At 54.4% G+C, this 26,159-nt stretch overlaps 1 protein-coding gene across 6 annotated transcripts in view; it reads left to right on the top strand.

The window, feature by feature from the left end:
• WNK2 (WNK lysine deficient protein kinase 2) overlaps nt 1-23,709 on the top strand; it is a 119,312-nt gene extending 95,603 nt beyond the window's left edge. For 3 of the 6 annotated variants that reach the window (XM_058566082.1, XM_058566081.1, XM_058566080.1), the window contains exons 24-28: nt 6,928-7,142; nt 8,132-8,320; nt 9,021-9,119; nt 16,703-16,962; nt 20,532-22,573. In XM_058566082.1, the coding sequence (XP_058422065.1) occupies nt 6,928-7,142; nt 8,132-8,320; nt 9,021-9,119; nt 16,703-16,962; nt 20,532-20,864 (1,096 nt within the window). In that variant the 3' untranslated portion in view covers nt 20,865-22,573. Of the gene's footprint in view, nt 1-6,927; nt 7,143-8,131; nt 8,321-9,020; nt 9,120-16,702; nt 16,963-20,531; nt 22,574-23,515 lie in introns of those variants that run through there. The other 3 variants (XM_058566084.1, XM_058566083.1, XM_058566085.1) reach the window with 3 other exon arrangements.
• The last annotated feature ends 2,450 nt before the right edge of the window (nt 23,710-26,159 follow it).

Genomic DNA, 26,159 nt, shown 5'->3' with positions numbered 1-26,159 from the left:
GTTTTTTTTTGGTGAGGAAGATTGGCCCTGAACTAAGATCTGTTGCCAATCTTCTTTTTTCTTGAGGAAGATTGTCCCTGAGCCAACCTCTGTGCCAGTCTTCCTCTATTTTGTATGTGGGACGCTGCCGTAGCATGGCTTGATGAGTGGTGTGTAGGTCCATGCCCGGAATCTGAATTCGTGAACCCTGGGCCTCTGAAGCAGAGTGCATGAACTTAACCACTATGCCACAGGCCAGCCCCTAGGTCTTGTTTTTTAATCCATCCAGCCACTCTGTCTTTTGATTGGAGAATTCAATCCATTTACATTTAGAGTGATTATTGATATATGAGGGCTTAATACTACCATTTTATCTCTTGTTTTCTGGTTGTTCTATATTTCTCTTGTTTCTTTTCCCTTGTATTTCTGACTGCAATTTTAGTTTAGTGGTTTTCTGTGATGGTTTTCTCTTTATTTATGATTTGTGTCTCTGCTCTAATTTTTTGTTTAGTGATCACCATGAGGTTTGTATAAAAGATCTTGTAGAGAAGATAATCCATTTTCTGGTATCCTCTTATCTCCATTAGCCTGAGCTGGTTCCATCCCTTTCCTCTTCTCCTTCTAAGTTATTGTTGTCACAAATTATTCTGTTTTGTGTTTTGAGTTTGTGATTAAAATGAAGTGTTTATAGTTATTTTTGATGCTTTCCTTCCCTTTATCTTTTATGTTGTAATTAAGCAAATTTGCTAACCTGTTCTGATAGAGATTTGCAATTTTCTGATTTTTTCTGTCTATTTGTCTCCTTGCTCAAGGCTTTGTAAACCTTTGCCTTTTTGTTTCAGGTATGTGGGCATCCTTGATCATTTCTTGTAAGGGAGGTCTAGTGGCAATGAACTCCCTCAGCTTTTGTTTATCTGGGAAAGCTTTTATTTCTCCATCATATCTGAAGGATAGTTTCACTGGATAGAGTATTCTTGGCTGAAAGTTTTTATTTTTCAGTATTTTGAATATATCATTATAATCTTTCCTTGCCTATAAGGTTTCTGCTGAGAAATCTGCTGAAAACCTGATAGGGGTTCCTTTGTAGATTATTCTCTGCTGCCTTGGTGCCCTTAATATTTTTTCTTTGTCATTGACTTTTGCCAGCTTTACTATTACATTGTTTGGAGGAGATCTTTTTGCATTGATGTAAATAGGAGTTCTATTTTCTTCATATAGTTGTAAGTCCAGTTCCTTCCCCAGGTTTGGGAAATTCTCCACTATTATTTCTTCTCACCTATAATCCTTTTGTTGCATTTCCTAGTTGAGTCGAATATTTCTTGAAAAATTTCATTTTTTTTAAAGTCTTAGTTCTCTCTTCTCCTCCACCTGAAGCATTTCTATGTTTCTGTCCTCTAACTTACTAATCCTGTCCTCCATAATGTCAGCTCTGTTTTTTAAGTTTTCTAGATTTTTCTTTTTTATCTCGTTCATTGTGTTCTTCATCTCCGGAACTTCTGTTTGTTTTTTTTTTTAAAGTTTCAATCTCTTTTGTGAAGAATTCCTTCTGCTCATTAATTTTATTCCTGAGTTCATTGAACTGTCTTTCTGAGTTTTATTGTAACTCATTGAGTTTCTTTATAACAACTATTTTGAAGTCTCTGTTATTTAGATTGTAAATTTCTGTGAGTTCAGGATTGGTTTCTGGAGACTTGTCATTTTCCTTCTGCTCTGGAGTGTTAATGTAGTTCTTCATGGTGTTTGATGAAGTGATCCTTTGCTGGTGCATAGTGGTAGTGTCAGGTCACAGATTCCACCTGACACCACTAGGGGGGTGGGCAGGAGCTGTGTTTTCTGAACCTGCTGCATCTGCTTGAAGTTGTGCTGATAGAGCTCATCTGCATTTGCCTGCTGGCTGCAGCCACTTGGTGGATCACACACACACATGCAGGCCCTCTGGTGTGGATCCGCTGCCTTGGCTGGGGACCGGCTGAGCTGGTGCGCTAGGCAGGAGGGGAGGGGCGTTTGCTTTTGCGCACATGGGCCTGCTCTGCACTTGTGGGCTGTTCAGCTGGGCTCCTGTGCTTGGTGGGGGTGCCCACACAGTCGCTGAGCCATGCCTTTTGGTGTGGAGCATTCCCACGGGCAGGCTGCAACTCCGAAAGTGAAAGCATTTATGCGCAGGCCTCCCTGCTTCCCCCGCCTTCTCTTACAGTCATGCGCTGACTGCTGCACGAGGACTCGTGACTTAGATCATTGCCTCTGGGGCGGGGGAGGGGATCCACTCACCTCCTTCCACTGCTTCCTGCGGATCCAGTACCCCCACCTTCAGATGTGTGGCTGTGTGGATCTCGCAGATGTCCTATTGTGCTTTGTCGGGAAGCCTCTGTTGGTTAATAAATGTCTGTTTGGTTTTAACTTAGGGGAGAGAGACTAAGGGAACAGCTCACTCTACCGTGATGCTGATGTCACCCCCTCTTTTTCTTTTCAACAAATTTATCTGCATACCTCATATTTTTTCTAAAACACACATCCTACTTTATTTGCATTTAATAGCTTTAATCACATATGTTAATTAGAATTCTTAACTCTTAGGATCCTTGATTCCTAGTGAAAAGTAAGAACTAAGCAATTGTGGACTAGTAAATTTATACATTTTATAATTTCTAGAAGCATGTACCCTTTTCAATAGTGCCATCTTTTAACGTGGAACAAGACATGGTTACTAAAAGGCTCAAATTTATCTTCAGTTTTTCTACAATAGGAAGCCCAAAGTAGATAGACCTCTGTTCAGTAATTAATGTTTTACTATTTTATGTTGTTTGGAAAATGATCCAGATTTTCAATGAAATTCCATCATTTAATTTAACTTAGCAAAAATTCTAAAGTTTGAAGATACTGAAAAGATTTGGGGATGTTATTTTTAATCACACATACCATAAAACATAATTATTGCACCTAAAAACTTTTATCCTATTTTCATCTATCTAAATAATTTGTTCCCAAAAATTATGTTTAGATTATTCACAGAAACTTCATGAGATGTTAGACAAAGTTAGCCATCATCTCAAGCAAATTTTCTTGTTGACAAATTGTGCAACAAAGATAATATGAACTTATTTGACCAATAAAACCATGTAGAATAAAAGTATTATATTTAATGTTGATAATTCTAAAGACACAACTGTTTCAATTAAACCAACAAACTTAAAATAGCTTTAATTTTCAATATTTTACCAGATCACATGAACCTAAAAAGATTAGTTTCTATTATATTTCTGAGAATTTTTAGGAATATTTAATTAATATAAGCACTTACTTTTCCTTAAGCCAATTAAATAGCGCTCTTTTACAAATTAATTTTGGCATTACCACCCAAAGGTAGAAAAATATCATGGACATACATAACATATAGATAGACACAGATACCTGATAGCTTTTGTTTTAAAAATTTCAACCATGTCTTATGTACAAAGTTCAAAGGAATAGTTGGATCCAAATTGTGTTTCTGGCAGATGGACTAAGTTAGGGTTACTTGCTCAGATGGCCAGAGAAGCACTAGAGAAAAAGGGGATTTCAGATAAAGGAAAAGGGGTTAGTAGAAGAGTTTTGGGAAAGGAGCAGAGAAGCAAATCATCTACATGTTGGATCAAAGAATGTTGAGACACTGAAAATAGCAGTTGGGGATGATGTGTCAAGTGGGAATCAGCATTCAAGTGCTACTGTTGTAAGTAACAAATGTAGACCTTCTGAAAATGATGCTTCCTCTTTGGACTCTAACAGAAATTCAGTAGGCTCACAGAAAAGTAAAGTACTTTCTCAGAATTTAATAAAATCACTAGAAATTGTTGATTCAGAAATAAGATGAGAATACATTGAAGAACAAGTTGTGTGCCCTTACCAAAAGCCTATGGAATCTCCCTGGAACTCTTTACACAAGAGATACAAGATTCACACTGAAGGGCTTCCTTTCTGGGAGAGGTTTTGAAGGGTCTGTTTGAACTTCAACATGGGGTGCTCTGTGGATTCTGTCGGTGTCAGCTGTGGATTTTGCCACAGGGAGGTGGGCTGATGAGCTGAGCTAACAGCATCAGTGATAGAACAAATAGAAGATGTGGTAGGGTCATTTAATTTCTCCAGCTGGCTATTTTGGTTGTTGCTGTCACTGCTGCTATCAAATTCTAGACTTATTCCCCCTTTTGGGAGAAATAAATTCCAACATGATACTTTTCTAGAAAGTCTAGGGCTAATAAATGAATAGGAGGCAGAGGAACTAAGGAGAAAGGGTGGGTTTCTCTCAAAGGGCCTAAACAAAAGGGAAGAGGTTCAGAGGTAGGAACTTCTTGAGGTCATTAGAGAGTCCCACTGTTTTAACCATTTTAGTACCCCGAGGCAGGGGCTGCTTTACAGCAGTGGGGTTGCATGCCCTATCTGAGGAGTTGTTTCTCTGATTGGGAAGGGTCCCTGTAGTTCCTTGGAGCCCCGGAAGTTTGGTGAGAGAATTAGAATGGGGAAACTGAGGGAATAGAGGAGGTGGAGGCAGTGCAGAAGGAAAGAAAGAACATGGCACTGGAGGTGGGGCCTGAGCATAAGACAAAGAAAACAGGGGAAGGGAAAGAGAGGCCTCAGAAGCCATTTTGTCTTCCCTCAGTTTTTCAGTTGTTTTGGCTAATTTAGATACGCCATCTTGTAATGAGGTGATTTTAGAATTTTGTGCACGTTTGGAAGACTCCAGGTGTAAACTGAAATAAACATATCGTTCATTTTGCTTAATTTTAGAGCCACGGTCTTCCAATCCAATTTGGTTTTAAGAAAACTGAGTTTGGGGGGATCAAAAGTTCCCGATAGTGGCCATTGTAATTCTTGTCTACTCTCGGTCAGTTTGGCCCACTTAGTTAAAAATGTGCATGTAGGGGGCCAAGAGTTCTTAAACATAAACCAGGCCAGGGTCCCTGAAGGAGGGCTGCCCTCAGAACATTTAGATGACTGGGATCCCATTTCTGAAATTTTCTCTGAAAACACAAGAAAGTTGCTCAATTCCTAGCCCTATCCCCAAAGGAATCTAAAAACAAAAGAAAAGTTGCTGGATTTCTAGCCTTGATTCCAAAAAGAATCTGAAAAGCAAAGAAAAACTCCTGGATTGTCAGCAAGCCTGAGCCCCAAAAGGAACTGTGCTGCCTTCAGAAAACAACTGAGTACTCGCCGAGGATGATGCCTTGAACCCAAGGCCAGAGCCTTGAACTCGGAGGACAAAGTCCCTCCCTCAGAGTACAAGCCTCTCTAGATCCCGAATAAAGTCTGAGAGCTCAGAACGCAAAGGGAGCAGAGCTCAGAATCCAAGAGGAGACTCACCAAACTGAAAGCAGATGGCAACTCACAGAAGCAATGAGCACAAGGGCTTCAATGCGGGCACCTCGCTTGGTTCCGGAGGTCATCGTCTCTTGGGCGTCACCGCCTTTGGATTCTACTTCTGACACCATGCATGTCAACTTAAAAAGTAAATCAGCCAGTTGTTTTACGCACAGAATGAGTTTATTCGGGAATAGCCAGAGAATTGCGATTCAGGATGTGCATATCATGGTGGACCATAGGCAAATCCAGCACGAAAAGGAGAGGAATGCTATTATGTAGAGAAAAAGGAGGAAGTTGGGAGGGGTTGTTTTGAATGAAAGTCCATTGGGGGAAAGCAAGAGTTCAGAGTGATGACAGGTTCTCATTGGCTGAGTTGCTGGAGTGGTGGATTTCCTCCAGGAGCAGCAATGCACCTCTTTCCTGTTGGGGCCTGTAGTTGACCATTCTTTCCTGCTCAGGCTTCTTGTTGGAGTGTGTAATTGACCATCTTCCTGTAATGGACCTCCAGTGGTACTGTGCGGGAGCGCCCCCTTCTGGCCTCCTGACTCCATTTTATATGAGGTTTCCCTTTATTAATTTTCACACTGTTTAGAGAGTCATTTTTCTAAAACAATCTGGCAGCCGTCAAAAAGGTAAAATCTGTACTTGCTTTCTTATGTCCAACGATGAAAAACACGTTTCCCAACCGTTCACGGGGGAGATGGGCCTAGGGTGAGGCTGCAGGGCTAGTCCCTGGCCGGGGTGGCCGGGGCCCATCAGATACAGCTGCGGGGCTGGCATCTGGCCCAGCACCATGTGAGTTGCAGGAGGGCAGGGCAGCGGGCGAGGGGAGTGGCCAGGGGCTTGGCCAGCGTGTCCCTCAGGGAGGCCAGTGAGGACCACCTGGCCCTCCCCTGGCTTGTTCTAGAAACTGATCCTGACCACAGCCAGAGATCCCACCCACATCTTAGTCGCAGCTTCCCACCCATGTGACCTCAGCTCCGCTCTGTATGGGGGTGGTGTTGCTTGCGGGGATCAGCCTGAGCTGAGAGCCCCCTGGCAGGGAGGCCTGGAGCCCGGGCCTCAGGCCCCTGGCTGATGACACGTGTCTTGTAGACGTGCTCATGCGGGCGTCCACTCATCTGAGACGTCTCTTGTGCTCTTGGTTCCCTCACGTGGAGGAAAGAACACTTACTTGCCTGATAAGCAGAGGCAGCCTCCCAATTCTGAGCGCTGATCATTTTTCTCTTCACCTGTGTTTGTGTGTAGGGTTCGTATTGTGAACATAAATTTGTGAAGTCGTCCACACCCTCCCCAACCCCCACCGCCGCCCACCACCACTAAAAACGTGCAACAGTGTTACAAGTTTGGATATCTGAAAACTTGAAAACCTGGATCTCCTTAGTCTGGCCTTCGTGCACTGCTGTGTCCTTGGATGTGTTCATGCCAGAGGCCCCAGTGATGCCCACTTGGTTTAGATGTAATCAGAAAGTGACATTTAAATGCCCCTGTGTCCCTTCCAAGCCTGTCTGCCCACTCCTCACCCGTCCTACCTGCTGCAGGCTCTCCTGGAGGGGCTGCGTGTGTTGGGAACGACCAGATGCCCAGCTGCCCTCCCTCTTCCTTCCCCTCCTGCAGGCACCTGAAGGAGATCTCGGAGCTGCAGAGCCAGCAGAAGCAGGAGATCGAGGCCCTGTACCGCCGCCTGGGCAAGCCGCTGCCTCCCAACCTGGGCCTCTTCCACACGGCGCCCCCAGCTGGCCGCCGGAGAAAGACCAGCAAGAGCAAGCTGAAGGCGGGGAAGTTGCTGAACCCGCTGGTGCAGCAGCTCAAGGTCGTGGCCTCCAGCACAGGTTGGCTGTCGCCCTCCTGGCTGGCCCCGGGGCAGGGGCGCACACTGGGATGGGAGCGGGGAAGGCCCGATGCAGGTGCGGCACTCAGACTTGGAAGAGGGCTTCTGGAATCTCCTTTCACTGGAGCAGGGAAGCCTTTGCAGGCCACTGAGGGCCAGGGCCAGGGCCTCTGCCCCCGTGCCGAGAGGGAAGGACTCTGAGTGGGCAGGCGTGCTTGGAGCCAGGCCTCAGCCCCAAAGGGGGTGCTCCATCAGGAGGTGAGGGGACCCCGGCCGCCCATGGGCTGCAGTGTGTGAGGGAGGAGGCTCAGGGTCTCCAGAGCTGGGGGCTGCTCTCCCCCTGCTGCGTCTCCCTGCAGAGCGCTGCCTGAGACAGGGCTGCTTCCTTTGGCCGGTGTCTCAGGCATATGTCACCTGCTGACAGTAGGGGTCAAGCAACTGCCTTTGTGGGAAGGGGAGAATGGTGAGGACCCCTGGGTGTGTTGACCAAGATGCCCGGCACTGAGGGTGCATGCTGACCCTGAGTATCCGCACTCTGGGGTGGGGATCAGTGAGCTGAAATCCCCAAGTGTGCCAGGCAGGCAGCTGGCGGTGAGTGACCATCAACCCTCTCTCTCAGTGCTGTGGATAACCCACAGGTACACGTCCACAAACTGCAAGAGTTACATGAATTCCATGCCGGTTCCTAGGGCTCGTTAGAGTGAGGAAGTCCACGGGCCCCACTGGGCCCAGGTGAGCATCTCCAGGGGAGCCTGGGCCACTTGGTGCCTTTACACACATGCCTGGCCCCGTACTGGTGATTGGTGGAGACTGCGCTCGTTTTCCTTCATCTTCCTGCCACTCCCCACGGGCGACCAGCCACGTGCCCATTGCCTGTGGGGGCTGAGCTTCCCCGAGGTCACCCAGCAAAGAGCAGGGAGGACGGCGTGCCCACACCGGCTAGTCTGTCCTGCCGCGCCTCATCGTGCCTGTCCCCCTTCTCCCCCCCAGGTCACTTGTCAGAATGCGGCAGAGCCCCTCCTGCTAAGGACCCTGCCCACGCGGGGGCGGGGCCCACGGCAGCTCCAGACCCGAGTGGGAAGGCAGTTCAGACTCAGCAGCCCTGCTCCGTGCGGGCCTCCCTGTCTGCGGACATCTGCTCCGGCTTAGCCAGTGATGGAGGCGGAGCGCACGGCCCAGGTGACTCCCAGCTTGCTGTCCCCGAGCATGTGCTAGCCTAGCCGCGTAGGGCCTAGTGGCGTAGAGGGGACTTGAGCTGCGGCCAAGGCTGCTGACAGCTTCTTAAAGAAACAACAGTAGTCGTAGCCTTTGAACGAGGAGTGGAGGGCCCGCCCCACAGAGTCTTGCTGTGAGCGGCTCAGTGGGAGGCTGCTTTGCTAGAGCCGGCCTTTGGGAAGGCGGGGACCACCTCGAGGTCAGACACGTGGCTGCGGTGCGCTCTGCGCCGGTTCCCAGGCACTGGCCCGCCCTGCCCCACCCTGCTCCCCGCTGAACACAGGTCCTTCTGTTGGGGGGGCCAGCTGGGAGGATGAGGGCACAGCTCTCGAGCTGGGAGTTTGGCCTTGAGGAGGACGTGCTCGTCACCGCTGCCGTGGATGCAGCAGCTGTGCAATGAGGTGTTCCACCCCACCACCTCTGTCCAGAGAACATCTCTATCCCCCCACCCGCCCCGCACGCTCTCCCGGGGTCCGCTTCTCTTCCGCTCCAGTGTGCCTCCTTTCTGTTACGTGGTCCGTGGCCGTGGTCCTCCGGGCTGGGCTAGGTGGAGCCGTGGATGCTAAGTGGCAAGGCGAATGTGGCTGGTGGTGTGTAGGAGGAATCCCAGAGACTGTACTTGATGCCTGTCTCTCTGTTCTCTTCCCTCTATATTCATTTGCAGGCTGGACGGTTTACCACCCAACGTCTGAGAGAGTGACCTATAAGTCTAGTAGCAAACCTCGCGCTCGATTCCTCACTGGACCCGTGTCTGTGTCCATCTGTCTGTATTTGTTCTTTTGTATTTTATCACCTCCTGGCCCTTGGTTTCTCCCCTGCCTCCCTGTCTTCATTACCTTCCATATACTGTGTAGGCTGCCTCCCCCGCCCCATTGAAGTCACCTATTGAATACTGAAAACAGAACCCCATCCATGCCCACCCTCTGGCCCAGAAAGCGCCAGTGCATGCTCTCGGCTCGTGCCCAGGCGCCAGCATGTGCAGCGGCTTGTCCACTCCCAGCCTCCGGTGCTCTGCCCCCAGACTCCCAAGGCGCTCTGCATTTCTCTGGTCACTCGTTTGTTTAATGTTTTGTTTTTTTTTTTATGTTGGACGTAGTTTTATTTCTGTTGCGATTGTGGCAAATATACACGTCCGCTGTCCCCAGTTCCAGCGACAACAAAAAGACAGCCTCGGCCTTCTCTAGACGCATGGTGTGTTTCACACGTGTCTGGACTCGGAAGACATGCGTGTAGCAAGCCGAGACAGTTCTAGAAGGTCACTGGAGGGTGTAACTTCTGTACAAGGGCCGTATCACAACATTCAGTCCTGTTAACCCACCGCCCGGCTCCCTGCATGTGGAAATGCCGAGAGAACGTGCTCCAGCCAGGACGCCAACCCCTCTCCACCCTGGTCACCTCGAGAATCTCTCCAACGCCGAGAGATGGGACTCCCAGCCTCCCGCTGCGGCTCTGCGGGCCGCCCCTTCTGGCCTTCTCTCTGGCTGGAGCACTTTACTCGGTGTATTTCCCTCTCATCTCGTGGACCTCAGAGATGAAGTCAGTTACGCAGTTCCTCAAAGCTCTGCTAAACCAAACTCACCCCCGTTGTCCTTGGATTCCCTGAACGCCCTCCTAGGACCAAGGATTCGGCCTAGGAATGGTGCGCCTCCTCAGGGCCGTCCAGAATCGCTCTTATCCCTCAGCTCAATTGGCAAATGAATTAAAAGCTGTGAGGTTTTTAGATTTTTGTTTTTTAACAGAAAAATTAGCTCTTTACCAATTGGATTGGACATGCAGGCTTAGGGCACGTGGCTTTTTGCTGGTACAATAAAGATACATTGTGTTTGTCGGGACCCGAGGCCACGTCCACAGCAGGTGTCCAGCCCATCAGAGGGCCCACATCATCCTCCCCCAGCCGGGACAGTTGGGGGCTCAGGACCAGGTAGAAATGCCCGTGCTCCTCGTCCACTGACAGGTGCCTGTTTCAGTCGGGTGTCGTCGGGCTGCTGGTCAGTTGCTGAGTTGGGTGGCGGGGGGTGGGGGTCTGTGTGCCTCTGGCTCCCTGCCTGCCGCACCCGTCACTCACGAGAAGGGCCCTCTTCTGCCCTTGTGCACACACCCTCACGAGACTTCTGTGCGGGAAGCCATGATGTGAGGGTGCCTGGGTCTCTGGGTGTCTTAGCTCAGAGGGGTGACTGCGGTGCTGCCAGAAGGCCGCTGGCCAGGCCTGGGGAGCAGGTCGGAGCCAGTGGGTCCCCCGGGCACTTGGGGTAAAAATGAGGGAGTGAGCAGCACCGCAGGCGCCTCTGCGGTCCTCACGGCTCTATCTTGGCACCCACGTGGTTCTGCTTTTTTTTTTAAGGGTCTTCACTTGTTACACTGTTAATTATTGTTCCAACATATAAAAAATTCAGGCACAGCAGGGACAAAGGGTTTAGGTTTTACTTCTGTCCTGGTGGCCGGGGGGAGAGGAGTGTGTGAGGCACGGCTGGGCTGCAGACAGGGGACCTGGCCCTGGCGGGTTGGTTTTAGGCGGTGGCGCGTGCCAGCCTGGTGGGCCTTGTTTCCTCCGATGCTGTGACCGATGAGATGCTGCTTGCCTTCACATACAGGGTCCCTCACAGGCCTTGGCTGTGTTCCTAGTCTTTTCTGCCACGACGAGACCCCCACGCACTTTGAGGTTGCTGGTCGGGAGAGCACGGCGGGTTCCTGCCTGGGGACCCTCTCGCCCACAGCGAGGATGGGGGGATGTGAAGACCCAGTCCAGCTCCCCTGCTGCTCTAATGCGGCGGACGTGCCGGGATACCGCCTCCCATCCCATGTTCCTGGGATCTGCAGCCCTCTAGGGGCCCCTCCTGAAGCTGTGTCTGCTGGGTCCTGGGTGACTGGGGAGTTGGGAGGTCTGAGAGGAGACTGAGCATGATGTGTGAAAGGCTGGAGGGAAATTCAGAGCTGCTCACAGCCCCCCCAAGGGCCGAGAGGCTGGGGGACTTTGGGCAGAGGCTGCGTGAGCAGAGCGGACCAAGGATGGGAATACCTTACAGCATACAGATCTGGATCCAGATCCGCTGCGAGGGGCAGAGGGAGCTGGAGTTTGGCTGTGGCTGTGGGGTGTGGGGGCACCTGGCCCAGCCAGAGCAGAGATGAAGCCTAGAGAAGTTGCTGCCTTGAACGGAACAGGAGACAAAGCTCCAGGAAAATAAAATCCGTGTTAAGTTTTGAAGGACAGAAAGAGGGTCTGGCTCCCCTGAGGCTCAGTGAGGATGAGGTCGGAGATGGGGGTGGGGGGCCGCCAAGGGTAGAGCCGCAGGCAGCTGTGGGGGCCTGGGAGGTGACCCCATGTGGGAGAGGCTGCCAGGCCCAGGACGGACAGCATCGGGACAGGCTTGCCTTTGGAACAGCAGTTGGGCAGGCCCCTGGGGAAGGGCTGGACCTCACGGCAGGGCAGACCCTGCGGCCGCCGCCCATCCTACAGGCCCCTCCCTCGGCCCGTGGAGGGTTCGGGGAGGCTCAGGGACCATATTCCGGGAGTCAGGAGGGTGCAGTTAGGTTGCACAAGCCGTCGCATCCTGGTGTCTGGTTGGTCAGAAGCCGTCGTCAGATCCATTGACCCTCCCTGCCTCTAGCTCCTCCTCCTCTGACCGGAGGCAGCTGCCAATAGCCTTCCCGGCCTCTCTGTGCTCACAGGGCCGTGGGGTCTGCTCGCGTCCATCGGCAGTGGGCCTGGCGTCCACGCTGCAGCAAGTCTGTCTCTGCGACTCCACGCCCCCCTGCAGCCCCCAGGCCCTCACCCTGGAGAGTCCTCGTCCCTCCCTGTGGGGACCTGCTGCTCTGGGTGTGGGAAAGGGCCCTGGGGCCAGGAGGACCCCCAGGGAGGAGCCCCCCTGGGCCAGGCCTCTCTGCTTCTGGGCCAGGCGAAGCTCAGGGTGAAGTCCCCTCAGGGCAGAGCTGCTTCCTAGTTTGTGCTTTATGGACAAGTTTTGGTGCTTTTCTCAGCTTGAGAACTTGGGGGCTCTGTACAGAGACACCTTGGATGGCATTTTGGTGCTATACGACCATTTCTTCTCTGGGCTGGAACCAAGTATCAAATGCTGTGTCGGATAAAAACTCTCGTCACGGGAGAGGCAGGGAGGCGCCCGGCTGATCGCACTGAGGCTGCCGCCCCCCAGGTCCTTGTGAGCTGCGTCAGTGTTTGAACCCCGGGGTGAGCAGCAGGTGATGGCGCAGGGCCCAGCCCAGGCTCAGGCAGTCTCTCCACATCACATACCCTCGGATTAGAAGGCAGCCAGACAAGGGTCTCGATGGCAGCAAGTGCCATGCTGTGCACACCAGGGCAGCCTGTGTTTCCGTGACAGTGAATGTGGGGACGAGCGGGGTAGGGGTCTCACAGCATGGAGGCCTGGGCACTGCCCAAGACCCCTGGCCTGGCCGTGAGGGCAGGCGGCCGTTGCTCTGTGGGGGCTTCTGCAGACACGTGCCGCACAGGGACGAGACGCTAGGTCGGTCTGCATGCTGCCTTTCCCCAATCTGGGAAAAACAGGGTGTTCCCAGCAGCTGGGTGAGGCTGCGTGTCTCCCCACCCCCAGCCCCCACCCACGTAGCAGCTTCTCTGAGTAGTTCTGGGGCCTGCAAGCCCGCTCTTCACAGGGCCTTGGCCACGGATGGAAGACCTGTGGGAGAGACCTCCCCTCTCCACGGGAAACCCGGCGCGGGGCTGGCTTAAACCATCCTGCCCCATGTTGGTCCTTTGTGGCCCCCACACGCTTGTGTTGCTGCCTGGTAGCCTAGTGACTCTGTGGGCAGGACCTGGGGGTGTGTACACCAGCACGGAGCAGGGTGAGTGGGCTGGCTGCAGGCTTGTCCATCGGACACTGTCTGTGTGGTGGGCGTCCAGGGCAGGACCCAGGGCAGGACCCAGGCCAGGGCACAGACACGCAGGAGTAGACTCAAGGGGCTGCCTGAGAATGGACAGGGCTCTGGTGTGAGTGAGGGCTGGTCACCAGCCGCGTGGTGGCTGCTCAGCTACAGCTCTGTACCGAGCCGGATGGCGTGACCTTGGTGTGGAGGGGCCCAAATCCGGTTGGTTTGTGTTTAAAGGGCTGCCCTGAGGGCCAGGAGCCATCCGTGCTCCTGTCACCATGGGTCTGTATCTGAGGAGGGCATGGCGGGCTCAGTGGGCCAGTGTTGCTCTCCGGCTCCGAGCACAGTGTCCTGGTGGCTGATGGCCCCGACCCTGTGTTTCCGTGACGTCTGACTGGGGCTTGATTGCAGGCCCAGGCTCCCTCTGGCGGTTCTGAGCAGGCAGCTGGCCGTGGTGGCCAGCGTGTTCCCCTTCCTGCCAGGATGACAGGAATTGGCCCTGAACGTGGAGCTCTGCCACACACGGAGCTGCCAGGTGGGCACAGGCGGCCTTCTGAAAGAACCTGCTGCCGTTGGCCGCAGGGACCTGGCAGGGTGGTTAGTCCATGTCCTCGGGTGGTCCCCATGGGGCTGCTGCAGCTCAGGGGGCACTGCCACCACAGGGACCAGACAGGGAAATTGGTGCCCCACCATACCCTCCTCCCTGCACCCCATGGAGCCCCCCGGGGGCCCTGTGCTCCCAGTCAAGTTCCACCAGCTGGGAACACAGACCAGCAAAGGCCCTTCAAGGCTCCCACCCAGAGTCAGGTGGTCTGGACCGCTTCTGCTCGGCCCTTCCGGGTTTTTTTGCACATTAGAGACCCCAGCAGAACAGCACCTCCCTTTCCCTAGGTCGGCCTCAGAACTCACAGGATGAATTAAAATAAGAACAACTCAATTTGAGCTAGGTTTCCAAGTCCAGTGCACACAGCTTTTCCCCAAGGAGCCTGGGCTGACCTTTGCCCTGTCCCTAAACGCAGCAGGCGGTGTCCTGCCTTCAACTGTGAGAGGGCCAGGCGTGGCGCTGTGGTGGGTGCCCTCCAGGGAGCGTGGGGTATGCAGGGAGCCGTGCTCCGGGCAACGGGCTGTGGGTGGGACTGCAGACAGACCCTCCATGCTGGCGTGGCTTTGCTGAGTGACCTTGGGGACGCCTGAGCTGTCCTCGCCTGTCCCACCTCTGCCTGCCTGGCTCCCTAGAAGGCCACAGGATAAGCTGGGTGCGGCAGCTCCTCTGCCCTCCAGGTGAGCCCTGATTGTCAGGTCATGCAGACACTAAAGTCAGCGGACTGCCCATCTGTCGAGCACTGCCAGCCTCTGGGGAGCGCAGGGTCCAGCAGCTCTCGGTGGTGGCCCGGTGACAAGGAGGCCTCTCAGTGCCCCGGTGGACACAATACCAGCCGAAGCAGCCGTTGCAGAGAATCGGGCTTGGCCCTGTCCCCACCTCTGGAGACAGGCCCCCGTGTTTCCCCTTTGACGCCCATGCTGGCCTGGCCAGGGCAGCATCCAGGATCCAGGATTGGCCTCAAAACTACAAAACAATGTATCTTTTTGCACTTGGAAAACCCCCCACGGGCCTGGCCCGCAGAGCCCCCTGGCTGACTCAGTGGGTTCCCGCCTCCAGGGGGCGCCCAGCTCATGTTTGGAGCAAAGCAGTGCACTTGCTTTTTGTTCGTTTTGTTTTGTTTTTCTTCTGTTTTTTTTTGGAATATGCTTCTAAAACACTCACACTTCTATCTGAAGCTTAGGGCTTGGCCGGCACCTCCGCCTCGGCGAAGCTCGCGTGAACCCGCACACTGACGCGGGCCGCCCGTTAGTCCCGGCGGCCGGCCCCTTCTCTGAACTGCTGGCCTTTGCTCTCCTCGCACACTGATGACTTGCTTAGATGTGGTGGCCTGTCCCTGTGTGTGCTGTCCTGCCTAACCCTGTGGTCTTGTGTCGTTTCTTCTTTCCTTGCAGGGTCTGCCTTGAAGCGTCTCTGTCTAGGCAAAGAGCACAGCAGTCGTAATTATCGGGTTTTTTCCCCCTTGTCCGCTCTCCATCGCATGGGCTTTATTGTGGCTAGTGCACAGCAGGATTTCCGCGGCCGGGCCAGGAGCCGAGGGTGGCGAGGGCGTGCGGGCCTGGGCCTGCTCCTCGCCCACCCTCCGCGAGCACCCCTCCGCCTCCTCCAGGCGGGACAGCTGCCTGCGGGCGCCCCTTGCGTCTGCGTGGCTCCTAGAGTTCCGTTCCCGCCAGTTCACGTTAGCAGGCTCTCCTTCCCCGGAACGTCCACACGTTGCCAGTCGTTAATTGGCTCCTTTTCCAAAACCGTAGGAATGAGTATTTCCCTGAAGTGCTAAAGATGAGTGCCCCCCAGAGGAGAGATGCCAGGACGAAATGGGTATCAATCTACCTGGGCCGCCCACTGCTCTCATCTCGTGCCCGTTTTTTTCCTCCCCCATTTTCTTTTCTGGCTGAAACATTCATGTAGAAATAGCTCTGTGTGTGTGAACTCTCATCACTAATGTTTAACTGTGTCTGTGCTTTTTCATTGCTAGCCACTAAAGTAGACTACATTTTTGCAACAGCTTGTTTGAAGAGATGGTCGTTAGGTTATTTTTTTAATGCAGAAAATGCAAAAATTGGCTTATTCAAAATTGCTAGCCAGAAATTAGGTGTTGCGGGGGAGAGAGGGGACAATTAAAAAAAATTTAAAAGTCCTGTTTTGGTCATTTAAAAAAATCTTCAGTGAAGTGGCCAGGTGTGCTCATGTTCATCCAGCTCCACGTGAGCTGTGGCCCCCAGGCCTTCCCGGGCCGCCCGGCCTCCCAGCTCCCCTGCCGCAGGCATCAGCCCCACCGACGGCTGGGGGACCCACGTTGGAAGGCTCAAGGTGTTTCTGCCCTTTATTAGTACCTTCCCCACACGCTCTGAGGAGGAGAGGTGCAGTTTCTGTCTTAAATCCCAAACCACCCGGCCCTGAACATTCGTGGGAATGCCAGCTATCCAGCTGTGGCCAGCATGTCCCCTTTGCTGGAAGATGAGGCAGCTGCTGTGTGCTGAGCGTTCTGCTCAAAGCATTGCCGTGTCTCCTCTGAGTCCTTGTTAGAGCCGCGAGTGCAGAGGCCAGAGGAACTCGCTCCCGTCTGTGTCCGGCTGCGCAAGGAGTTTCCTGAGCTCTTACGCAGGAGTCTGGTGATCACGGGCAGGGTGAGCACAGTGGGTGCTGAGTAAGACTGCCAGCTGCTGGGCTCCTGTCCCCTGGCCTGGCTGATGAGATGGGTGATGGCCGCCTGGCACAGCCCAGTCCCCCTCGGCCCCTGGGAGTGCTCCACCGTGTCTGAAACTGGCACAGGGGCCCACAAGTGCAGACCATCTCCTGAGGCAAGGTGTTGCCTGGCTTAAGCGAGACCATTGTAAGAATGACTGCAGCCGGCCGCAGGGCTGGCGTGCAGTGTCACCAACCCTGGCCTGTGTGTGCCTCCCCAGGGTCCTCCACCAGCAGCCTGGTCCCAGGCCCCGAGCCAGGCCCCCAGCCGGCCCTGCACATCCAGACGCAGGTGAACAACAGCAACAATAAGAAAGGCACCTTCACGGACGACCTGCACAAGCTGGTGGACGAGTGGACGAGCAAGACAGCGGGCACCACGCAGCTGAAGCCGTCGCTCAACCAGCTGAAGCAGACACAGAAGCTGCATGACATGGAGGCCACGGCAGGCCGGCCCTCGGCCCCTGGCGAGGCCCGGGCTGTAAGTAGGGTGCAGCGGAGTCAGGGGGTTGGGGGGATGGGCAGGAGTGGGGCTGCGACCCCAGATCCGGCAGAACAGCCCCCAGCTCGGGGTCTAGGTGGAACTGGCCCAGAGCCAGAGGATGCGGCCTCATCCCGGCAGGCCACGCCCCTGTCCTCCCTCTGACCCCAGGCTGGCGGAGTGGGGGGGCCTGCACGCCACACCTGGGGACACCCTCATTGGGCTTTAGCTCCCAGGCACCCGGAGGGGCCTCGCGAGGGGCCAGGCGAGGAGCTGTCGTCTGGGGTGTTGTCGCCCAGTGTGCTCCTGTACTGGGACTGCCGCTCCAGACCCGCTCGCAGGAGGAGTGCTCCTTCTTTTTCAATCTTCCGGAGGAGTTTGTGAGAGATTGTGTTATTCCTGACAGAGTTCACTGGTGAAGCCGTCTGGGCCAGAGTTCTTTTTTTCAGTGTGAAAAGGTTCCTCTATGACCTTTTGTTTTAAAAAAACTTCACACATACAGAAGAGTTGAAAGTTCTGCGGTGACCTCTCGGGTACCCGCCACCCTCACGCTGGGATTGACGGTTTGCCGTGTTTATCACACATTCGTCTCTGCATCCCGAGGGGAAGGTTTTCCTTACGGATTCAGTTCCTTTTCTAGTTTTAGTGTGATTGGATTTTCTGTTTCTTCTCTCTGTTAAACTCTGCTTTTCTGGCAATTGGTACATCTCTAAATTTATCTAAGTTTTCAAGTTAATTGACATAAAGTTGTTCATAAGACCTTCTCTTTTCCCATTTGGCAGGGTTTGCGGCGATGTCTTGTTTTCCATCCCCGATATCGGTGATTTCCGAGGGCGTGCTCGCTCGCGTGCTCTCTCGCGTGCTCTCTCTCCCCTTACACCGCCTCCTTGGGGGTTTATACATTTACCGCCTCTTCAGAGAACTCCTTTGGGCTTTGATGATATTCTTTGTTGTGTTTCATTAAATTATTCCTTTCATTATTTCTTTCCTTCTATGTCTAGGTTAATGTTTTGTTCTAGAAAGTTTCTTGAGGTGTGCGGCTCATGGATTTCCAGCCTTCCTTTTATCCTTTCGGCCTTCAGGCTGTGACGCTCCCTCTAGTGGTTTTAGCTGCATCCCCAAGGTTTTGATATGTAGCATTTTCTTTAACCTTCAGTTAAAAATAGTTTGTAATTTCCACTGTGATTTGAAGTAATAGAGTTATTAATTTCCTCATGATATTTTTATTACTTTTTTTTAGCCTAGTTGCACTGTGATAAGAGAACAAACTTTATGTGTTTTCGGTTCTTTAAAATTTGCTGGGACTGGCTTTTTGGCTCAAGTCGTCTGTCTTGGTTGCCACTCTGACAGTGTTTGAGGCCACCTCTTTCCTTCCCTCTCCAGCCACACTCCCAGTCTGAACCCGCCATTTACTTCTGGATGCCCACAGCACCGTCCTGACAGCCACACCTCCATCAGTCTGACTCCTGAAGTCCACTCTCCTTTATTCTGGAACAGAGTTGAGAGTCCTTAACATGGCCCCACGGCCCCACGGGGTCTGCGCCCTGAGCCCTGGGCAGGCGGGGCTCTGCTGCCCTCTGGACGCCACCAGGTTGGCTGTAGGACCTGTGCTGGGCTGTGCCTGGCAGCCAGCTCTGCTAAGCCTGTTGTTCAGATGGCTGGGATTCTTGCTAAGGTTTTGTTTGTTTGGTTTACTATTCTTTTTATTGTGGTAAATCTGTATAACAAAATTTACCATTTTAGTCATTTTTACACATATAATTCAGTAGCATTAATTATATTCACAATGTGCAGCCTTCACCACTGTCCATTTCTAGAATATTTTCATCATCCCACACACAAACTACTCATTAAGAAATAATTTGCCAGTCCCCCTTCTGGTCGCTCTGCTTATCCAGCCCCGGAACCACCCTTCTGCTTTCTATTCTGTATGAATTCGGCTACTCCAGGGACGTCATATGAGTGGAATCACACAGTATTTTCCCTTTTGTGTCTGGCTTATTTCACTCAGCATAATGTTTTTAAAGTTCATCCACATGGTGGCATGTGTCAGAACTTCACTCTTTTTTTCCAATTTTTTTATTGTGGTAAAATACTTATAACAAAGTTTACCATCTTGACCATTTTTAAGCATACAGTTCGGTGGCATTGAGTACATTCTAGTTGAACAAGATTTCTAGGTCCTTAATATTTCCATCTACATTTTAGAGACAGCCTGTTAATTTCAACAAAATGGCCTTAGGGGATTTTGGTTGGGATTGTATTGAGTCTGTTGATCAACTGGGTAGGATGTGACGTGTTGACAGTATTGAGTCTTCCTATAAACATGACATCTCTCTCTTTACTCATGTCTTTTTTATTTTCTCTCAGCAAAGTTCCGTAGTTTTCAGTGTAAAGGTGTTACACATCCTTCACTAAATTTATCCCTAGGTAGTTGATGTTTTGGAATGCAGTTGTAAATTGTATTGTTTTTAAAGTTCATTTTCCAGTTGTATGTTTCTCGTATATAGAAATATGATTAATTTCTGTACCTTGTAGTCTGCAGTTTTGCTACATTTGCTTATTAGTGCTAGAAATTGGTTTGTCTGTTCCTTTGGGTTTTCTGCATACACAGTCTTATCGTCTGCAGAAGAGGATGGTTTTCCTTTTCCTTTCCCCTCTGTGCTTGTCGTTCCTTTTCTTGCGTTGGCAGGGACTTCCCACGCGTGTTGACTAGGAGCGGGGAGCTTGGGGAAGTGCATTTGGTATCTCACTCTGGCCCAAGGCTGGCTGTGGGTCTGGAGGGGCCCCCACACATGGAGGAGGTGCCCTCTGGCCTCGGCTGCTGTGCCTCCATGAAGGAGTGGAGTTGCCCAGATGCCCTGCTGCGTCTGTGGAGGGCACCATGTGGGCTCTCCCTTGGGGTGTGGCTGCGGGGAGCTGCAGTGGTTCCCGCTGGGACAGCACCATTGCATTCTGGGAAACCCTGCTTGGTTTGACGTGTGACCTTTTTTACAGTTGCCGGGTGAGAGGGTTTGGAGGCTGCCCGTCTGTCGTCTCCTCCCTCGCAGTAGCCTCATCAGGTTACTGCATCATGGCCACACTGGTCTCACCAGCCATCGCAGCTCTATTCCCTGTCCTTGTGCTGTTGTCCTCTGGGTGTGGAGAGCGCAGGGGCTGCCCTGCCATTGCCTGTGGGCTCTGGGCACACGCCTCTGCCTGGTGCACGCCCCCGCACAGCGCCTCCTGCCATGGGTCTGACCAGTCAAGCAGGAGGCCTTTGGGTGGGGGTGGGGGGTGTTCACTGTGCCTCCAGGGGTCCGGCCCTGCGGGGTCTGCTCCGAACTCCGTGGCCCATGGACAGCCATCGTGTGCGGTCCAGAGGTGGCCGGGCTGAAGCTGTAGGGAATGAGGCAGGGAGGGTGGCTGCTTCCTGGCCCCATGCTGTCACTCCGGTGTCAGCCATTGGAAGGCGCCCATGGAGGTCCTAGGACACTCTCCCGAGGAGGGAGACACTGTGGGGATCCCTGGAGCCAGTGGGGAGGCCAGCTGGTTACAGCCACGTGTGCCCTCCTCTTCTTGTCTTGTAGATGAGCACGCCTCGAACAGCAGTGGGGACGCCGTGTCTGGCCCCAGCGCCTGGCCCTCTGCCCACCACGGTCATTCCTGGAGCCGCCTCGGTCCTGCCTGTACCCATGCCAGGTACTGCCCTCTCCGGCCTCCCAGCCCCACCCTGTGCACTGCCTCTGGGCCAGTACAGAAGCCTGCTCCCGACTCCAGTGTCCTGGGCACCCTGGGCAGCCCACGTGGGCAGCTGGAACCCCGCCTGGGGGCCAGGCATGGGCACAGCGGGCGCCATGCTTCCTGTGTCCTTGCAGCCGCCTTCAGTCAGTGAGCCCGGCCCCAGGCTGCGGATCACGTAGCTTTCTGTCCAGCCACTTACCAGATGGAACGCCTGAACTGAACAGCCCAGAGGAGCCGGGTGGTGGTTGGGCCTCTGCCTCCTGGCCCGCCTGCCCACGAGTGTGGGAGCCGGTGTGGGCGGCATCCTCGCTTCCTTTATTGCTGCAGACGCTGTCCCCTCCTAGTCCCCTGGTCTACACTCAGTCTCTGCACCTCCTCCTGTGCTTGAATTGGTGGTTAGAACATTGTGATCATCCTGCAGAAGTACAGTGCCTTGAATTCCAGCTTTTCCGTTCCCTGATGGAAAGAGATGTTACAAAACAATCATATATTGGAAAAGGTGTATTTCATTTGTGATCGGCTTGTGCGTTGATATCGTAGTTTCCCATTTTAAGTTGCAGAAAGATGAGTGGTTTACAAATCTGAAGCTAAAGTCTGATCTTTAGTTTTCTATTGTAAATGCCTTTTTGAAAAAAAAATTGAATTATCCATCTTGAATATTGATGCGTTGCAAATGCTAGGGAACTCTGCTTTGTATTCATAAAATGAGGTCTCTCTGGGCTTCTGGGGGTGCTGAGAGCAGAGAGATGGACACACACCCTAGGATGTGTGGTTACTGGGCGGTGCGTTGCTAGTGGTAGGTGGTCTCCCAGTAAGGAATGTCAGCCGCTGTGTTTGGCTGTGCGGAACCTGCTAGAAAGTGCTAGGTGAGCAGACACGCCCTCAGGACCCAAAGCCGGCTGGGCTGCTGTGAGTGTAGGGAGGGAAGCGAGTGTTTGGGTGCAGGAGCGCAGGTAGGGTGCCCACCCTGCAGAGATAGCGCGGCTGCTTCTGCTGGGCGATCCCGCTGACCCTCGTGCCGGCCTGCCTTCCTTCTCCTTTATTTGCACTGAGGCCTGTGTCCGCCTGGGCCTTGCTCTGCTGAGTGCTCCCAGGATGCTCCATCCACCTCCAGCCCTGACTGCTCTCCAGGCACCAAGGCCACCCTGCCGGGGCGGGAGGGTTCCTCTCCTGGGGCTTTCAGTGGGGCTCATCCCCGAGGGCACCAGACACCCCCAGAGGGAGCTGAGGGCCCCGCTCCTCACTGGCCAAGATGCTTCCACCTCCTGCTGGGAGGGGCCTGGTTGGGCCACCCAGCCATGACTTTATAGTCCTGCTGTACTTTGGGACCTCACTAGGAGTGGCTAAATTATTTTGGTTTAAATCTATTATTCCATCAATTCACTTAGAACTGAGTTTTCCAGGCGACTAGGCAGAATCTTCTGCCAGGGCACATGCTGTAGTAAGAGATTTCTGTCCTCTCTGACGTGGCCCTGGGTCCCTTGTTGAGGATCACGTGCGCCTGGTCCTGAGGCAGCCCCCCCCGCCCCCCCGCTGCACCGGACATAGGATTGGAGTCCCAGCTTTATACACAGATGGTCAGTGGCACAGAACCCCAAGAGACTGTAAATATGAAGGAGAAAAATAAACATTTTTGCTCGAAAACAGTGTGGAACAACATCTTTTTCTTACCCTCTGTCCACGTAAAAGCCTAACCGGCCAGCCTCATAGGGGGGACAGGAGCGGATAGCCCGGGCAGGCAGTGCTGCCCTGTCCTGGGCGTAGTTTCACCACAGCTCCGTGCTCACGGTCGACACCTCGCCCAGGAGGCTAGGGTGGCTGAGATGGGCGTGGGCGCCGAGTGGCGGGTGCCGTCTCCCTGGCTAGAGCCAGGTGTGGTGGATGCTGAGCCAACCCAGCTTGGGGGACGAGAGTAGAGTGTTGGGTGGGGCCCCTGTCCTCTACACACGGCACCCGCTGGCTGTGGCCTGGGCCCAAGGACCCAGCTCTGCTGGCTCCAGGCCTGAGTCGGCCTGTTCACTCGGCTTTTGATCACGCTGAACTTGAACTGCATTTAGACATGCAGCGGGGTCTGCTGTATGGAGGGCATGAGTCCCGTGGCAAACTAAGGGGCGTCTCTGACCCCATCCATGTGGGCTGTCTCACAGAAAGCCGGGTTTGCATGACTCACATGGACAGAGCTGGGGGGAGGCAAGGCTGCTCTGTCCCCTGTCCTGGATCAGCATCAGCTCACAGGCTTGTGAGAGGAGGACGTGGGGCCGGGCTACCCACCCCGGAGTCACATGACGGGCTCTGTGTCCTGTAGGCGCAGGGCCTGGGGCAGGTGCAGGTTTGGGGAGGCCCCACTGGGGCTCAGCACGTGTGCCCAGCTGGCCCACCCTTGATGGCCTCGAGCTCAGCGGCCTGCGCCCCTGCAAGTGCCCACATTGGGTGTGGCAGCGCCTCCTGCCCCGCCTGCTCATCCCGCGTTCCCGCCGAGATGCGGTCTGGCTTGGTCCCACTGCTCTTGGAGGGAGGGGCCCCCGGCCCCGTTGGGCACCTCATCTCAGCGCTGGCCCTGGGCCCAGGCCGGGCACCTTGGGGTTGCTGCTTCTCTCCCGGTTGCCCGAGGAGCCAGAGGCAGCTCCGTCCGACGCCGCGGGCACGCAGGTGCCGGGCGGCCCTGTCGGTTGTGGGAGCCACTCAGTCTGTGCGGTGCGCGGCCGCGGTCAGGCCACCCAGCCCGCGAGGAGCATGAGCGCTCTGGTGTCTCCGGTCCACCTTCCTGGAGAGCAGGGCCTCGTGTGACCGCGTCGGGCCTGTAATGAGCTGTGGCGGTTTTGTTTTCTAGATTCTGAGAGTGAGAAGCCCGACTGAGCCCAGGCAGGCGGACCAGACCCCGACGCCAGGCCCCGTGTCGTCTCTCGGAGAAGCCGAGCCCGCGCCTCATGTCTGGTTCATGCTGTTTTGTAACCACTTTCTAAACATTTTTTATTCACAATTGGAAACACAAATATAATGCAAGAATAAAAAATATTTTAGGGGAGAAAGGACTTTGGTTTTTCAAACTCTCCTTGCCGGTGGCCCCAGACAGGCAGGTGCTGAGTTGGTGGTGAACGGGTACGGTGCGGAGTGCGGTGAGGAGTGCGGTGCGGAGGAGCCCCGGGCCACGGCGGGGACGAGTCTGGGGCGCCCTTCGTGGGGGTCCTGGGTGTGGTGGTGAACGGTTGTGTTTCACACGGCACCTTTTGGTGCACCTGTTGGCTCAGGGTCCTCAGGTGAGGATGGCATGGGACGGGTCAGACAGGTGACAAGGTCCCTCCTATTAGAGAAGCAGCCGAGGCCATGGATCGTGGCGACCTGGCTCCCGTGTTCAGGGGTTCTCCTCGTCACTCCCAGGGCAGCCCCATTCTCTGTGGGGCCCTGGAGGTCAGACCCCGGGAGGTCGGGCAGGGTGTCCATCTCCAGTGACGGCCCTCAGCCCGTACAGACTTGGGCCTGTGCGCACAGCTCTCCATTCATTCACCGCTCCTCGAGCTTGCTGCTGCATGTCACTTGGAGGCTTGTCACCCACCCCCAGGCACCGCGGGCATCCACGGCGGCCCGATACAGCCCCTCCTCCAGAGTCCACGTGCACCTGAGAGCTTGGCTACGGTGGGTGGCAGGCCAGGCGCACTGGCCCTCACAGGGCTGCACCCCCAGGGTGGGGGGTCCAGCGCACAGTGTGAAAGTGGGAAACCTCAAGCAGCCTTACGGGGAAACACGCGGTGGTGAGAACACAGCCTGGCCGGCAGGGAGGGGCTCACGCCGGCCAGGGTCTGGCATAGACGTCGGGGCCCCACACATCCGCTGGGGGTTTGCGTCTTTGTTTTCATTAATCTCTGCAATTTAGCGTTTCCTCCAGTGATGAGTTTGGGGAGGGACAGCAGCACCTGGGTTGTGTCACCACTGATGTCCCCATATGCTGCTGTGACCTTGCCCTTGTCATATGAGTCCCTAAACGTCATGTTTGTCAAGACAGAATGCCGGCCCCTGAGACTCAACTCCCGTCCAACTGGCTGAAGAAAGCAGAGCGCCATGGGCTTCCCACCTCCCCACAGCTGCCCGGCCTGCAGGCACGGTTAGGGGACGCGCTTGGGGGCCACCCACCCAGCTCCCACCACTTGGTGCCTTTGCCCAGCTCAGGCGGACACACCCTGGCGCATGCGGTGGCCTCGGACCCCTGCTCTCCCGGGACAGCAGAGCGGGCAGGTGCGCAGCCAGGTGTCACGACATGGCGTGTTTTCATTGTGTTCGTTTTGTCACCCTCTGTCTGCGGCTCCTGTTACTGATTTTCTATTGACGGTAGTAACGCGCAGTTCACCTTTCCAGACGGCAAACTCGTTTAAATCATTCCTTTTAAGCAGTACTAGTCCAGGTGCTAATGGTCAACACCGGTGGTAATATAGTAGTAACTGTTGGTAATGGTGAAGATTGTGAGGGCAGATGACCTGGAAGCCCAGCCAGGGGCTCGCACGCGGTCGTGACAGCCCTTGGACACAAGAGCCTGAGAGGGCCAAGGGTTCCTCCAGAATTTCCGTGTGGGCAGCACCCAGGTTCCTTGACTGCAGGCCAGCTTCTGGCGGACGAGGGGAGAGGTTGGGATGGAACACCTGGACGGACTGAAGACTGTTCACACCACAGCACAGCTGAGAGCTTCCCATGGCCCCCAACACATCTTTGGAGCGGGAGCTATGGGCACCCCCTCACCTCCTGGGACCCTGAGTAGCAGAGTCTGCCCCACCCCACACTGGGCACAGCCTACAAACGGGGACGGCCCTCTGGAAGCAGCTCTCGATTGCCGTTTGATCAGCACAGGTGGAAGGACGGGCAGGGGGTGGTGACGTCCAGCTGACACTCAGGGATCCTGCGCGTTGGCCTCCAGGGGCCCTGCGCGCCCAGCCTCCTCCGCTGCTCAGAAATGCCCAGCGGCTCTCTGGAGCCCCCAGGGTGAGCGTAACCCCTGTCTGGGAGTCCGTGGCTCTCTGCAGTTGGCTTCACCCTCCAAATGTGTCCCCTGCTTCAGACCTGGCTGCGGCACACAATTTGCCCACCCCACCTCTGCCCCTCCGCTACTGTCCACCCTCCCGCAATGCTCTGCTGCAAAACTCCTCTTCCTCCAGGCTTCCAGGGTCCCCCGGCCCTCCCGCCCTCGGGATCTCCCCTCCGTGGGAACCAGAGGCTCAGCCCTTCATGGAGAGTTCTCGGTGTGCGTCTCACATGTCACACTGGGCCTTCAGCCTCCAGGGCAGAGCCGAAGGGTGTCTTTTGCATCCCGCACCTCCAGGAGCAGCCGTCAAAGAGCGCAGCTGCTGTGCAGTGAATCATGGTCGGAGGCCAAACCCTCCCTCTGGGCAGAAGCCCGCAGGGGTGCTCGTTGCTACTCAGAGGATTTCTGGAATGGAAAGGACCTGCCTCATGCATGGCGCCTTCCCCCACGGCAGCTTCAGGGCCCA

The sequence above is a fragment of the Diceros bicornis genome, chromosome 22, assembly GCF_020826845.1.
Source record: "Diceros bicornis minor isolate mBicDic1 chromosome 22, mDicBic1.mat.cur, whole genome shotgun sequence".
Classification (NCBI taxonomy): domain Eukaryota; kingdom Metazoa; phylum Chordata; class Mammalia; order Perissodactyla; family Rhinocerotidae; genus Diceros; species Diceros bicornis.
The sequence above is the reverse complement of the archived record's forward strand: the minus strand, read 5'-3'. Positions and strand labels throughout refer to the sequence as shown.